At 36.8% G+C, this 16700-nt stretch overlaps 1 protein-coding gene across 1 annotated transcript in view; it reads left to right on the forward strand.

The window, feature by feature from the left end:
- The window catches only part of LDAH (lipid droplet associated hydrolase), a 105184-nt gene that overhangs the window by 28902 nt on the left and 59582 nt on the right, over positions 1-16700 (forward strand). The window contains exon 3 of the mRNA XM_085320410.1: positions 13486-13655. Coding sequence (XP_085176536.1) covers positions 13486-13655 — 170 coding nt within the window. The remainder of the gene's footprint in view (positions 1-13485; positions 13656-16700) is intronic.

Consider the following 16700-nt stretch of genomic DNA (forward strand, 5'->3'; position numbering starts at 1 on the left):
CATTGATGAAGAAGTTGAACAGGATGGAAGCCAGTACTGAGCCCTGGGGAYGCCACTAGCCACAGGCCTCCAACTAGACTCCACGCCACTGATGGCGACCCTCTGAGCTCTRCCTTTCAGCCAGTTCTCMATCCACCTCACTGTCCACTCACCTAATCCACACTTCCAGAGCTTMTCTAGGAGGATGTTATGGGAGACAGTGTCAAAAGCCTTGCTGAAGTCAAGGTCCACAACGTCCGCTGCTCTGCCCTCATCTACCCAGCCAGTCATTCCATCACAGAAGGCTATCAGATTGGTTCAGCAGGATTTCCCCTTGCTGAATCCATGCTGGCTACTCCTGATCACGTTCTTATCCTCCATATGTCTGGAGGTGACATCCAGACATCAGCAATGTGCAACAAAATTCCAGATTCTAAAAATAATCTAGTTTGGAACATGCTACCCTTCGATTTKCTTTGTCTTTAGTAGTTTCCCTTTCTTTAAGGGGCAATGTAGACGTACCAAATGTGAAAAGATACAAGAATGTACAGGAAGAAATAACTGCATATGAGCTCATTCTTAGATAATTAGTTTCATTAATGAATTGCTCTTCCCTCTAGTGCATCTAACTAGATCTCTTACCAAGATTAAAATTAGAGCTGCCATCTTTGAGAAAAGGACAAAATGATAATGGTGACGTGAGCCAAGGCTGAATGAGGGAGCCTCATTGCTGCTTGTGGGATGAAGGAATTTTTCCTTTATGCTCCTTCTCATGGTCTATAGGAGTATTCTTTAGATTTAAGTTAGACATATTCCTACCTTTCTAAAGGTTATGTCTATTAAAATAATTGTAAGTTATTACAGCTATTAAATGGCTTTTGATGTAAGATGACATTGCATAGTTGACAAACTAACCCAATGGATTAAATGATAAAACAGACTCTGCTGAAATTCACTGGAAATCTTATTCTATCATTTTTTTCAGAATAAAACTGTATTTTTTAACATATTACCATTGAGTCTTTGCTGTCTGAGAATCTGTTGATTTCCGTAGCAGTGTTTAGGTGATTTGGAGGAAAAAGTTTGATCCTGCATTAAACACAAAGAGACCAAATTCAATATTCCTGAACAAATTTTAAGATACTTTAAAATTTACATGATCATATWTGGATCTCTTTATGTGCAGAGCACATTAAATTCAGTTCCTGTCTTTCTATATAAATTGTACTTTAAAGCCACAGGCAGTTTCCAAGGGTTTAGAATGAGCTGTGACCTGGATGTCTGCTGATATGAATAAATGAAAAAAGATCTGCTGTTGTTTGACTGTCACCTTAGCGCTGTTTTTGATTCACAAGTGAATTGATTTGTTTTTTGTGTAGCACCTTCCACCTGTGTAAAACAAAGACCCCCAAAACCCTTATTAATCTATAATGAAAAATCAGCTTTGCAACAGTAGCACTTTCATCTCTATTTTGGCTATAATGTTAAACTCCAAGAAAAATAAATCCATCACAGTATCTTTGGCATGTTGCCATACTTGCTATGCCATATCATTCAGCAAGGTGACTAAGAATGGAGCCTTCAGTGTTTTCTGCCTGAAGATTAAGAATGAAACTGCGGTTGATAATAGGGAAGAAATTGGCCAATTAGTTTTTAAATAATATTAAAAAATGGTGTAAAAGAGAAGATGGAAATCACAAGTTAGAGTGGTTAACCTGGCAACGTGTTTCTCCCCAAAGACAGATAGTTCACACTTTTCAGTGCATGCAGCTGATTACAAAAGTATCACCAGGTGATAAAGAAACCTATAGTACTTAAAGAATAAGATGAAATTCTAGTCCCTCACCATAGTTTTGTCACTGATTTTAATAAATTCATACTTTTACACGTGATGCTCTGCTCAATTCTCTTTTGCCTTAAGCCGTGCATTGGTACGAGGAATGAGAAATGGAATATGAAATGCTCCTAAATCAAAACGGTGATYGATTTTCCACTGATTTTGCACAAGTGCAGGTGATGGCAAAGCGTGGAACTCAGTGAGGTGTCGGACCAGAGAATTAGATTGGAACGGCATGTGAACGGGCAGCAACCCCCCAGTGCTCTGACATCCAGTGGAGGAATTACTGAGTCACGACTGGTTACATTTGCTGTCAGTTTGCACTGCTTGTGGAACGAGCAGACCAAACAGAGACATGTGATTAGGCTTTTCAGAAAAGGAATGATTAGATTCATGGATTAAACACCATGAGGTAGCACTGCGGGACTAAATATATTGCATACATTTCAGGCTGGAATAAACTGCTGTAGCTTTTCTGAAGTCAGCGTTGTGGCCCCAGTTTACAGCACTGGGGAATCTTAAGATATGTTTTCGAAAACTTCCTAGAATCAATCAGTCTTGAAGGATACAGTTTAAAGATGGAATAATGTTGGTTTGCGTATGTGAGTTGTTTACTTAAAAAAAAAAAAGCAAACAAAAAGGATGCTAGATAGGATTGTTGTATAATTTGGATTTGTTTACTGCAGGTAGTTTTTCTAGATAATTAATTTAACATTTTTATGAGTAAATGAAGATATAACCCAAACCTTCCTATGCAGTTCTATTAATATAGTGTAGTCCCATATGAATATTTAGGAGAGTAAAGAAAAAAAAGCCATACATTGGCTGACTGAATGCTATACAAGCACCATTATAGTGGCTAGTTAAGTAGGAAATGCCTTTGTGGTTTTAAGTGTCACTCTAAGATATTCATACTTATTTTAACATTTCAGTCTTTAGCCTGAATTCAGTAGAAGCRTTGAGCAATTCAGAAAATCTCGCTCATTGATCTTTCCAGCTATCTTCCCGTTTATCGCTGTAAAGAACAAATTATATTGTCACTTGTGGTACAGTATTCKTGCCCATCTGGATACCCTGTGAATAGCTTGCTTTTTCCCCTCGCTCCATCCCTCTGTCCCTCCCATCTCTTTACCTCTTAATGTCATCTGCCTAGATTACCTGCAGTGCATCATGGTTTTGTTTTCCTTGCGTTGTTAAACTGTCCAAAGACATGTCTTTGTTAAAGCGGGCTATTTACTGAAGTTGTTCTTTTTGCTACCTAATTCACTAAGAAGGTTCTATGCCTTAGTTTCAAGGCTGAAAATTCTCCTTGTTTAAATGGGAGGTGTTATATCTGGCCAAACATGGAGAGATGTTGATACTAATATACTTTGCACTGAAGAATTACGTTAAGGAATGATGTACTGGGTGCGTGCTTCCTGGCCAGAATCATACATTAYGTGCCTCAGGCTGATGGTGCAAGATGATTTAAGTACCAGTGAAACATATTTGCCCGTGTGAAACTGAATGATATTATTTCGGACTATATGTGAAATGAGTATTCCCAAGAGAAACTCACAAGGTGGAAATTTTGAAGGATGCGACCTGCCAGTCAGACAAAGCAAGGGAAATACAACTTTTGGGAAACTGAATGTGAGATTTCAGGGGCCTACATTCAATGTTGCAGCCTACCCTTTCTGTGGAGCAAGTTGATCAAATCAGCAAGATAGTGGAAATTGCAAGATTTTCTTTCTATTGGCTGGACATATGTTATTGACACACAGACTCAGACCCTGTTATGTATAAATATAAACATAGTAATAGTTTTCCTGAAATATTTTCCTGAAAATATTTTTTATTGATTTCATTTTGTCAACCACTGTGTGTTCAAGTATATGAGCTCTGCTTTCTATAACTGTCTGTGAAGTCTATGCCCTTGCAAGGCAGTAGCCATCATTGCTTTCTTCCAAATCTCTCCTTTTACCTAWTTTTTTTATGCAATACCTAAGAAATGCACTTCACTTCAGCAGCTGGTGTGTTGATGGTTATTGTCTTGCTGGATCTTTACTACASAGTCCAGAGGTCTAAGCATCCTGAAAAGGGCAATGTGTTCAGCAGTTCCCACTATGTTGGTATCATCGTTTTGTTTTGTACCTGTTCGCCTATATGTAGTCCTTACTATTTCAGGCTCTGTTTGGTGATTCTTCTGTAATCAACTTTGGTAGAGCTAGTTTTGTGGTAGTTTATTTTGGAATTACTGAAAGAGAGGAGAATTGGTGGAAGATTTTGAAGGACTGTCAGCACTAAAATTACTTGTTATCTATTATTTTGCAAGTGCAGATGTGCAAACCCAGAATTGACTTTAAAACTGAGCAAAAGCTAACCTTGGTAAARCCCGATAAAAGCCTAGCTTATGGTAAAGTCAGAACATAACATTGTTTTCTTGCACTCTTCCTTGTTATAAGCAGTCTTTAGTAGTCCAARTTGTGTGCTGCTGTCAAAAGAGTGCTGCTATGGAGCAACCTGAAAGTAAGGAAAATATGAGATAAATAAAATCATGAATTTTATACTTCTATTCCTSTATATTTAGATATATCTTACTGTAGCAGCCTGCTTTAGCAAGGAAGTCCCTTCCAGTCTTGTTTATTTGGGCAAAAGATAAAGGGAATTCACAGAATTCATTAGAATTGAGACTATCCAAAAAACAAGAAACTTGCAGGAGCAATCAACTTCTCATTGGCTCAGACTTCTTAGCTTTTGCTCCTGGAGGTGATTATACAATGGAAATTCAGATCTGTTTTTCCACAGTGATGGTTCTTTAACCCTTCCCCAGCTAAGCTTTTTCTTTATTAYTGCTTTGTTTTACTTTGCTTTTTGTTATGTTATCTTAATTGAAAGTTCTTGTAATTTGTTCTTTCTATAGTCATAGGGCTTATTTAATGTAAAATGTAGTCATACAGATATGATAAAAATTTCTGCCTGTGTTATGTRAAACACCTATACTAGATTTACTTTATGCATGTAGTATCACTRTCTAATGGTCCTTGCCTTGCCATAATTGGGCACAACTGCAAAATTTTATCCCAAAGCTTGTACCATTATCTTATTATACCTTGTTAATAGTTGCCCTAATTTGTTAGCAGGAAGCAAGACTTGGAATGCAGAATAAAAATAAGTGTCTCTCAGAGATCTTTATTTAATAAGTTCAGTGTGCTGTTGTATGTTTTTAATCAACAGTTGTTTTTTAGTATTTGTCATGTTTATTAGTTCATTCTGTCAGATTATGCCAGTAATAATTTAATTATAATACAGCTTCCTTTGAAAAACAGATTAGGTGTTAAATGAGTGTCCCAGAAATAGGAACATATATAGCAAAGGAAATCAGTAATTTAATTTGTAAATTAAGGTTTCATGTTAGTTTTCTAATAAAGAAAATAATGCATATGACCACTTGAGTTTCTTGAGTAAATGGTAATTTATTTGTGAAGGATACCTTTACAAAAAGTAATYACTCCAATAAACACTAATGAGTGGTGTGTTTATATTAAAAGTTGCATGAAGAGTTCCTGAGGGTACCAGGGCCAGTTAAGGTCTAAGGGTTAATCTAAAACACAATACTTTAAGACCTTGTTCCTGGTGTCGGTAGGAGTTCTTCAATATTTATTGAACATTCTTTCATGTTTTCCATCCCATTACTTTGCTGTTTTATTGCTTGCTGATACAAATTATCCAGGGCTCAATAATCAAATCAAAGTTTGAGCGAAACATTTAGACTTTAAGCAATAAATCTTTAGCRGCTCTATTTTCTAAAAGATTTACCTATCTTAAATGTGCAAACTTGAAAGCTCAGTTTTTAATTTTACAATTCTATTTAAGCATTTTCATTTGGCTTCWTTCAGTGATGTAGAATTCCTGTGTTTTGTCACAGAACAGAAACAAGTGGGTTATTTGATTTTTAGAATTAAACTCCTGACTCTGTGGTCCAGTTTAACAAGTATTCCTTCAAGGTAGTTTAGATATGGGGCTGCTTTCTGCCTGCTGCTGTGTGAAAGCAAAGATTAAACTTTCCACAGATTACCTCATATAAACAGTAGTTACTTTATCGCAATTTCTGCTTCTCCTGGCAGCATTGTGTGTAGGTATAGTGGAAAGAGGAGGTGGGGCATAAAGTCTRAAACACTTGGCCCTTTATGCTGGATCCACTTGCGGTCTTTGGTGAGGGCGTAGTGCACTTAACGTGACCTTAGATTAATTCTCCTGAACCATTCAGTTGGCTTTACTTGATATCTTGTGCCTTACCTACTCCTCCCAYGCACATTTTAATAGCATCATTGACCTTTCAGTACTGTTCCCAATTTTGCTTTATTTTCTTTTGATACTTTCTTGTGATGTTATTAGATTTTTGTCCATTAAAACTTGTTTCTTTCCTCACTGTTAGCATAAAGGAGTGTGGTGATGTATCATGCAGCTGAAATGAGTGGCATATTAAGAGGAAGAGGTGAGTCTCTTTCTGGTTCCTTGATTCAGTCTGCAGATACTTACCTGTCTTTATCTTGTACCTTGTATCTTGTTCAGTTCTGAAAATTTCTGACCACAAGATTTGTATGCTAGGTTCATTAGAATTTGTCCTTTGATATCCTGGCACTACCACCTCAGAGTAAATGACTTAGTGAAGGAAAAACAGTGTTAGGGGTTCTTTTATTCCCTTTCCTTCATGGCATATAATTACAAATCACCTTTTCACACAGATCATGATGCCAGATTCATTGGCACTGTTCACATCTTTGATMCTGTCAGCTTCATGTGACAGGGTCACATACAAGATTTTCCTCCTGGAATGGTGATTTTTCTCTTAGCTTGAATTTCTTCCTTCATTGTAGACCACAGATCCAAAAGAGCCTAATTCCAGACGTTGAAATCTTGTCATGGCTCAGCTGTAAATCTTGTGAGTACTTATAAGAATCCATGAAGATTTATCTGCCTCTTAGTAATAAAGAAGCTCTTTGGCTTTATTCAAGACAGGCTCTGTCCTCTTCCTGTGATCTACAATGTATTAAGAGTCTAGCTAGCAATAACATTTTGGCATATGGGTTCCATGGTCACAGGCTACRTGCCTTTTTAAATAAAGTATGTCCACAGAAGCAAAGAAAACTTTTTTTTTTCAGCCGTCTCCTGTTGGCTCCCCTACCTACTTGCCATCATTCTTTGTAACATTAGCATCTGCCTTTCTTGCTCATTCTTTCTGTTAGGGATTTGTTGTTCGATCTGGGCCATTTCCAGATGTCTTCAGRTGTTTCTGAGCAAGATAGGAGCCTTATTGTCACCCTCAACAGTCCAATGCAGAAATTCTCATGATTGTCTCACTCTAATCAGCATCCTGCATCTGCATAGCTGGTGATATCTGTTAGTAGTACCATTTAGAGACTTAGACTCATATGGAAATCTTTTATTTCTTATTTTCTTACTGTGCTCAGTGCAAGGATTTTGATGTCTGTGTAGTTTTTTTTTTTTTTTTTTTTTTGACAACAAGATCTTGACAATCCTAGAAGTTTTCTAAGAGGACAGAAGCATTTAACAACTGAGCTTATTTGTCTGTACTCTCGTAAAAGACAGCAGGTAATTACCCTGTCTCCATTAAGTTCATTATGGCCATGGCCATATTAACTGTCTAACCTGTGAGCTATATAGTTTTTTACAGATTCTAAGTATAGGTACCAAATATCATACAACAACATGACTCTTCATTTTTTTATTTTTATWTTTTATCATCTGGAATTTTGTTAATGAGATGAAGACAGCCGTGGAGATCCTTTTGTTAGAGGGTACTAAGCCATTTRGTTGGAAAAGTAATGAGACTGCCTTAAATTCGCAGCTCATGCATGTGCTTTGGCAGTGATTAAACCTAAGCCAAGAAGACGAGGAAGGAAGGGATTAATCTCCACTTTCAGTTCCTGAGCATTGATCTCCACATTCAGTTCCTGGGCATCAGGACATTAATATTAGGTTGAGAGAACTTCTTACTTACCCTTACTTCTGAGATGTTAAAACCCTAACACGTAGMTATTGTTTCAACTAATGTCACATCTCCAATTCAGATAAAGTTGTGGCCTCGCGGATCACAGAATCACAGAATGGGTAAAGTTGGAAAGGACTTCTGGAGATCATCTAGTCCAACCCCCCCCCGCTCAGCAGGGTTACATAGAGCATGTTAGACAGGGTTGCATCTAGGCGAGTTTTGAATATCTCCAGAGAAGGAGACTCCACAACTTCCATGGGCAACCTGTTCCAGTGCTCTGTCACTCTCACAGTGAAGAAATTCCCCCTCACGGTCAGGTGGAACTTCCTGTGGTTTAGTTTGTGGCCGTTGCTAATAAGCAGGTTATTAAAAATGTCTAGTCCTGAGAATACCATCCATTTTTGCCTCTCTGCCTCTTTCTGGCCTCTGTTTTTGCCCTAATTCTTCTCTTCATTCCGTTAGGGTATTAAAAAAAAATGCTTATAAACAGCCTTCTTAGCACTTTTGGATGGTTTTGTCTATAATCAAGGCTCATTTCAAGAGAAGGAAGTGGGTGGCCTTTACATTTATTTATACAATTGGCTGTTAAGGGACTCCTCAGGTACCATGTTCATTTAACATCCTGAAGATAACATTCCAGGACCTTTGATTCATTAGGGGTTTCATGATGTGTTGGGACAAGTCCATGCCTAATCTGAATTTATTGTTTTAGACTTTCTTTTCTAGGGCTAGTTCACTTCAAAGATCCTATTAGTGGCAAAGGGAAAGTAGTCAAACATTTTATTTTCTTCTCTCTGAATAGTGTAAATAATTTTTGGAAAGAGTAACACAACTGTACTATTCTCAGTGCAGTTTATGTACATCTAGCTGAGCTCCTAGCCTCTCCAGAACACACTGTAAAGAATCTAAAGTGGCTTCTGAAGAGATTCTTCCTTGAATATATAAATTAAATAATATAAATTATAAAATGTATATAACTTTTAAATGTATATTATTTTGTTATATACTTTGAATATAGTGTATATTCAAGTGCATGGTCACATTTTTATTTCCTTTTATAGCACAATGGTAYGACCTTTTGCTACCTTTCAAAGTACTGTGTTTCAACCTAACTCAAGAACACTGTAGTATCTGTATTCTACCAAAACAGGTTTCTTAACTATTTGGCATACATGTATGACCAGAAGGGATACACTTCGTGGAAGCCAGGTATTAYGCTGTAGTAACGATGCACTATTATAAAGAGAAGTATTGGGCTGTCTTCAGAACCTGATGTAAATCCTACCATTTTGTCCCGTTTTCCCGGTTACCTTCCATTCTATGATTAATTTGTTATATAAAAGCAAAGGCAAAAAAGTTAAAAGTTATTTTTGTTTGATTTTGAGTATGGAGGTAGGGAAGACACATGAGACTGGAGTGAAACGATCTGTGGATCAGATAGTTTTTCAGATTTGTAATAACCCATAAAATGAGTTAGATTGATTATTTCAAATGTAGTTTTAGTTGTAACTGATTCATAAATAGTTTATTCTATTTATTTTAAATGGGGAAGATTTTCTTTCCTGAAGAAACTACCTGTAGCAGTCCATGTTTACAGTAAGTCAGTGATTGAGCTAGTCTTTGTCATGCCACAAGAAATGCTAAATAAATACATTTGTGCTGAGGATAAAAAATAGGATTTTCTTTTTTTTCTTTTCTGCTGCGTAGCTCGAAACATACTTGATCGTCTTCCTTTACTTAAAAAGTGAACCAGAACTATCTTTTGCATCTCTTGTTCATGATTAATTTGTAGGCCTTGTAGTATTCCTGTATAAAGGAGTGTATGAGTCTGTCCTGGAACAGACTTTATCTGCAACAAATGCACACTAGTAGAGACTGTGTTTCAAGCTTAAATGTTCAGTCACCCACTGACAGCAGGGTAGCTGTGAAGCTTGACACACAAGACTTTTTTTTTTTTTTTTTTTTTGGTGAAATTGGGGAGGGACAAAGGCATGCAGAAATTAAATGCACAAATTTAAGTAGTGTTGGCAAATCTTCTCCCGCCCCATATCTTTTTGAATTGTCCAATTAAAAGGACTCTATAATTTTTTGTAGAATTTTAATGAAAGGCTAAGTCTTTCTCAGTCTAATGTATGCTTATAGCTGATGTTCTTTTTATTCTGCCTAAGAATTTCACTTGCATACACATCAGAAAAAGAAAAAAAATCTCTGTTATTTCCCTGAAAATCAGAGTCATGTTTCGTTGCAAGATTAACATGTTGAATAATCTCAGAGCAAACACTTTATTTTAATCTATCATTGTTTTCTGACTATGGGTTTAGCAGAGGTCAGAAAAAGAGATTCATTAAAGTGATTGCACATTTGTTTTTSTAAAAGCACATCAGAAGATTAATTCTTTGCCAAAGAAAATATAGGAATACAGTATTTCTTTTAATAGACTTCAGCTAAATAGAGCCTTAAAATCACATGTCTAGGCCCAGATGGGGTGTTTGCCGCATAAGGTACAACTCATATAATGTCTRCTATCTGAAAACTGCTTAAATGAGCTCTATTTCAGCCATACCATTTAGTCCACACCTGAGGTGGAGTAACTCTCCCTCTGTTCCCTTCTCTGATGCAGAGCCATTGGAGAGCTAACTGGCAGTGTGTTTGTGCAAGTCTTATTTGCTTATATAAAGATCTCATTTAAGCTCCTCCACCCAAGAAATTCATGTTGATTTTGGACAATCCCTGGATGATTTTATTCCATAAAATAAATAAATAAATCTTTCCAACCTGTGATGCAGCCCTGCTCTCACATATTTTGGACTATTATAAGCGTAACATTTGTGTTGGGGAGATGTGAGCTAACATGTGACATGGACAATTTTATATTTGTCCGGAAATAAGATAGAATATGTATTTCTATATAGARTTATGTGACATAGGAGTTCCACGTGACCAAAGAGTTGATGGATCAGTCTGTGATGAATAGAAAGCATATGGATCCCCAAATGCTCCACCACTTGCTTATCCTCCAGTGTGGCTTTTCCAGAATTATAACCAGTATGATTTGATTTGGCAACATTCCAGCATTTGAGAAGGAAAGGAAAAGTTGCATTAAACTGCTGAAACAATTCTCTTGGGTAAGCGTTGGCTGTCAGGAATCACTTTCAATCTAAGAGAGCTTGTACGTGTTTGTAAAATAGGCCAATAGACTTGGGAATCTAAATAACTAACCATCTTACGCACAGTCCTGCTCAGCTCCATRGTTTGGCCCAATGCAGTTCAACTGGTGTCTGTAATCATAATCAATCATAACAAAACTGGCTGTTTGAAAAACATTTCTTATAAGCTCTTTTCTTGCTGGAGAATTTCTTAGTGCCTGGGAAATAGAGTATGGAAATTATAGCAAATATCTGCCAAGGAAAATTGATCTGTTCAGCACAATATATAATAACATATATATGCTCAACATGACATACTCTGTCACTTGTTGCCATATCCACTGGGCCATCGTATTCCTAGTATTCTTTGTTTTAAGTGGGTTATATATACCCTTAATTAGACTTGTGATTTAGACAGCCCATTCCCGCATGATGTTAAGCTGCTGGGTAAATAAAGAAAAAGTAGGAGAGACAGCTTTTGCTAAAAATAGAACCCAAGATTAAAAACAATGTTTTGGCCTTAGGGTCCTTATTTAGGGTTTTGGAAAACAGAACAAGCTTTTTTATTTTTCCATTACCTGTAGAAAGCCTAATAGGCGAAATATTACTTCTCATCTCATTTTGCATTCCTTTARTGTTTTAATAAACCCCTTTTTCATTTAAAGTAAACTACTGTAAATTACACTGGTATATGATCATTAATAGTTTTAGCAGAAATATTGGTTTGGTTGAAAAAAAAAACTTTGTTGTTGTGACCTCTGTGATAATTGTTTAAGGTTCAGAAAAAAAAGCATCAGAACACATTCTTTAGCAATTGTTTTCCTTCAAAACTTTTTACTTTATATAGATGATCAGAAAGGTAATACTTTTCCAGCCCACTTAGACTACCAATTARTACTATTGCTGTTACGTTCCTGATACCTTCAGTACCTTAATAATTTTAGCGTGTGGAAATACTGATCCGTTACCATCTACCACCTGTGTGTTAAAAGACTAGGTAGCATTAATAATAAGATGAACTATGTTCATAGTTAAAGGGAGAAAGGCTCCTTTTAGCACTTTCTCCAAGCAAGTGCAAAACCAGCTATAGCTAAAACAGGCCTACACTGATAGCTAACTTTCTCTTACAGTGGTGTTTGAATGCCTTTCAGTCTCCTTAAATGTATCTTTACAATATCTCTGTCTGATGGATACTTTATTCCAGCTCTGTTTTTCAGACAGGGAACTGATGCACAGGACCTTAAAAGAAGCTGGGGAGGAAGTTAAGCACCTAATACTTGGTGGGCCAGTTAGGGCTGTGTGTGTACTACCCCCATTAGATGTTTCTGAGCTGCTAGAGGTGGGTGATTCTTGTCAGGAACCTGCTTACTGTCTGTAGGACTGGAGCTCAGCGGTGAGCTAGTCCCCATCAGATGTTTGAATCTTGCTGCCAGGATATTTGGCTTAYTCCAGACTAAAGCTGTATTGGAAGTCATCTTGTAAGGAGTATAGCAGATTAGGGGTTTGAGTATGAAATGAACTCTGAGATAATAGTATGGATTTAAGAAACCAAATGATATTAGTACCAGTACATCTCTTTTAAATAAACTATAGGAATATGTTGTTTTGTGCTTGCTGTCTTTCTTCTTTCATTGKTTTTTTCAGGATTTCTTCTTGCAATCTTTTCCATACAGTGGTCAGGTTTAAAAAGGAGGAATGGTGTATCTTTAGTATAGCTTTTAGTTTAGTTGATAGAGCTTAGGAGATGAGAGAGGAATTCGTACACTGAGGAGCTTTAGAACCGTGTCACTCACTTAATGAGCTAAAAGTGCCCAAGTTCTCCATAAGATGTGCTTCAGTCACCTGATTATCCTTGTCTTATTTGTTGGCCGGGGAGACAGTAATTAAGTTCTCATCATAAGTTATTTGTCCAGGTTCCTTTAGGAGGTCCCTGGCAAGACAGGAATGAGGTTGCACAGTAATGTGGAACCCTGAAACTCTAACCTGATCTTTCTCTTTATGCTAATGCTCCATATTGACACATCCAGCCTTCATATTTTTCCTCAGTCTATGGAACTTTTGTCTGTGTCTTTATTTTAAGACAAGAAGTTTTCAATATATGAAGGTCCTTAGTGCACGAGGACATAGGTGATAATTTGTCTAGAATGAAAGGTCTCTTGTTCCTGTGTAACGTTGCTAGTCCTGATCTCACAGGGTAAAGTTTGAAGAGGTTGGATCGGTTTCAGTTGTTTGAATGCCTTGAGTTTCGTCTTGTATTGAATGAAAGAGAACATAATGCCAGACGATGTGCTGTCAAGCTCCACGGGTTTCTGTATCTTTCCCGGCTTCCCCAGCTAAACGTTAGACTTCACATTCTGAGCACGTGATTCATCAGTCTGTGTTTACCGGTAGTGCTAACATAAAATTACAATTTTTAGGGTTTATTTATTTATTTATTTGTTTTGGAGTTTTCCAAAGAAGTGAAGAAAAATGAGATAACTGAAATTTCTAATATTAAAACAAAGGACCTTTTTTCTTTTATGTTTCAGACACAGATATTAAGGAGCTAGAGGATGTTTTTGGACTTAACGGACAAGTAGAGCATAAGCTGAACTTCCTCAAAAAGAATGTGTCAAAAGATATAAAGCTGGTACTGATTGCTCATTCTATTGGTTGCTACATCACACTGGAAATGATGAAGCGAGCATCAGAACTTCAGGTACATCAACCTTACAACCTGAAAGTTGCATTATTAGCAAAGCAGAGTACGTGCTTAGCCTATGGGTAATGCCATGTCTTTCCTGTAGAAGCTGTGTTCTGCTATACAGAAACTCTTAGTTTCATTAAAGTAAAATAGAAATTCTCATTAAAGTAAAATAGGGAACATTAATGACTAACCCAAATAAAATACAGAAAAGTTGTTTGGTGTAAAGTAAAGTTCTTATTTGAATTTGGACTTCCGAATGCCATTGTAATATAAAAGATTAATAATGGTGATGAACAAATTTAGGACTTTCTTATTGTCTTCTCATCTTTAAATAATTTATAAACAGATCACTAGGTATTTGATAATTATGTTATGTTATTAAACCATAGTTAAGACTGGTTATGATTTTAATAGCATCTTCTTAACTCAAGGCAAACAGTTTATTATCTATACATGGGGACATATATGGAAAAGAATAGTAATACATATTGTGATGAGTAGTAGTATAAAGGATATTGTTTAAATACATATGCATATATCCTTTCTGCTGCAGATCGGCCTTGGTTTGTGTAATTTGAAGAGAATGGGAGGTGTTGTTGCATGTTCTTGTTATTGTGCATCAGCGTTTTTCTTTTCCCCTATGAAGCAGTATGAAGGCTGAGACAGGACAACGGGATAACTACCAACTACTCTTAGTCCTCAGTAATAGTTCATTCTAGTAGCGGATGATGAATGAAGAATACTGAATTGTTGTTATTTTTTACTCCCTCTTCCTAAATCACTTCTGTTACATTATACGGTCTTCAGTGGAAGAAAGTACAGTGTTAGTGTAAGGTCTCAATTTAATATATTCTTGAGTAGGTTCTTCTAGTTTTTCATAACCATTTCTGCCTGTCTAACATTTTCTTTCTTTTAAAGGAAACAGCAACTAAAAAAGTGAAACATGAGGTTAATCTGATATATTACCACAGGCTTATTTCATTTTGTGATTATTAGCAAGGGCTTTCTGAGAGAACTTTTATTAATGTGTTTTATCTTTTTGATACAAAAGATTCTAGAAAATATCATATGTGGTAATTTTTCCAAAAATATCAACTTTTCTTTGGTCAACATCATTACAATCTTTATTACACAAAAGATTTTGTCTGGTTTCAATTAAACTATGAACTGTTGTGTAAATTTTTTTGCACCTCGTCCACCTGATGCTGGCAGCATGATATTTATGTGTTGAAAGTTAGATATCTTTGGGACATGCTTAAACTGCCTGGTGCACTGTGTGTGTGAAGTTACCATACGACACACTACATTTAAGATACATTTAACAGTAGAAGATATTTGTGCAAGCCAGAGTGTTGTGCAACCTTTGTCCCTTTGCCAAAAATAAATTAACTGTTAGGGTTTATAACATGCGAAGTGTGATAATAAGAAACTTGTGTTTCCATCCCTCCCTTTATTTTTACTGGAATATTTGATTCCCACAAGATTTTGAGCACATATGTGTATTTTAGTAGCTAGATCATTTGATTTTGTTTTTGTGTAGTTCTTATGTGATATTCTTTTATTATATGAGCTTGGGGTTCGGTCTTAAATTCTCTACTTTTAAGAGCCTCTGACTACTTACAGTTTATTATTCTGAGCTAGAGCTTAATGTAATATATTTATTGCTTAAATAATTCAGTAAATATTTATATTTGGCATGTATGTTTAGCAGATTTGATTCTTGGTACACAGTTTAAAGCCCTTTCATAATCTAACCAAATACAGACTAGATTGTCCCCCTCATGAACAATGATGAAAGAACCCAATAAACTAGGCTCGCAGAACTGAGAAATGAAGCTAAATGACATAATGATTTTCTCAGTTCTTGAAACTGAGGCCTAAATCATAATAGACTGCATCGTCCAGGCACTGTCTTCCAAAATATGAATCCTTGCTTGGARCCTTTCTGTATGCATTACTGGGGACACCACTAAGTATTCCCTAAAGTACTTGGTTTGATCATTAACTTAATTAGATGATTGACAGAGGCTGGAGCAYCTGCCCTATGAGGAACRGCTGCGAGAGCTGGGCCTCTTCAGCCTGGGGAAGAGAAGCCTGAGGGGGGATCTGATCAATGCGTACAAGTACCTGAAGGGAGGGTGTCAAGGGGACGGGGACAAACTCTTTTCAGTTGTCCCGTGTGACAGGACAAGAGGCAATGGGCAGAAATAGAAGCACAGGAAGTTTCGCCTGAACATGAGGGGGAATTTCTTCCCTGTGAGAGTGACGGAGCACTGGCMCAGGTTGCCCAGAGAGGTTGTGGAGCCCCCTTCTCTGGAGATCTTCAAGGCCTGCCTGGATGCAACCCTGTCTACCGTGCTCTAGGTGACCCTGCTGAGCAGGGAGGTTGGACTAGCTGATCTCCAGAGGTCCCTTCCAATCTTACTGATTCTATGATTCTATGACGTATACTATACTAATGAAATTCAGTATGCTACAGCATTCATTTGTGGTGGTGCTTTTGAAACGCCAGCACCTTTGTGGGCATCCCAATTAACACTTGTTAACAAACCCATCATATGATGCAAGAATTGTTCTCTTGTAAAATTCATTGATGAGTAAGAGTGTAAAACCTCTGAGTTTAAGCAAATAACGTTTTTGTAATACGTGATTCAAAACTGTGCATTGTACCATGTCTCAGTAATACCAAAGAATATGGGATATTGCTAGAACTTGATTGATTTTAGACATAATAGCTAACAACATGTGTTATGCATAAGATAGGTTAACATCTCGGAAAGCACACTGCATCATTTTTGTGCTTTCTTCTTTTGCCTCTACCGTATCTCTCCTTCACCATACTCTCTTGCAAACAGAATTCCTTTTGGTCTATACCTTTCTTGTGAGAAATACGAAGAACATAACAAAACACTATAGTACACGTTTAATGATTCCAGAAATGTATACAGTGGCATAACCATATATTCATTTTTTTTCCTTTTTGGCTGTATACAAATTTCATTCAGGTCTTTCTCTTGAGGAGCTACAACTGTTTCAGGATTCGGTAATGTACGTGAC

Source organism: Rhea americana, unplaced genomic scaffold (genome assembly GCF_003343005.1).
Source record: "Rhea americana isolate MKP2758 unplaced genomic scaffold, rheAme1 scaffold_63, whole genome shotgun sequence".
In the NCBI taxonomy this organism is placed as follows: Eukaryota; Metazoa; Chordata; class Aves; order Rheiformes; family Rheidae; genus Rhea; species Rhea americana.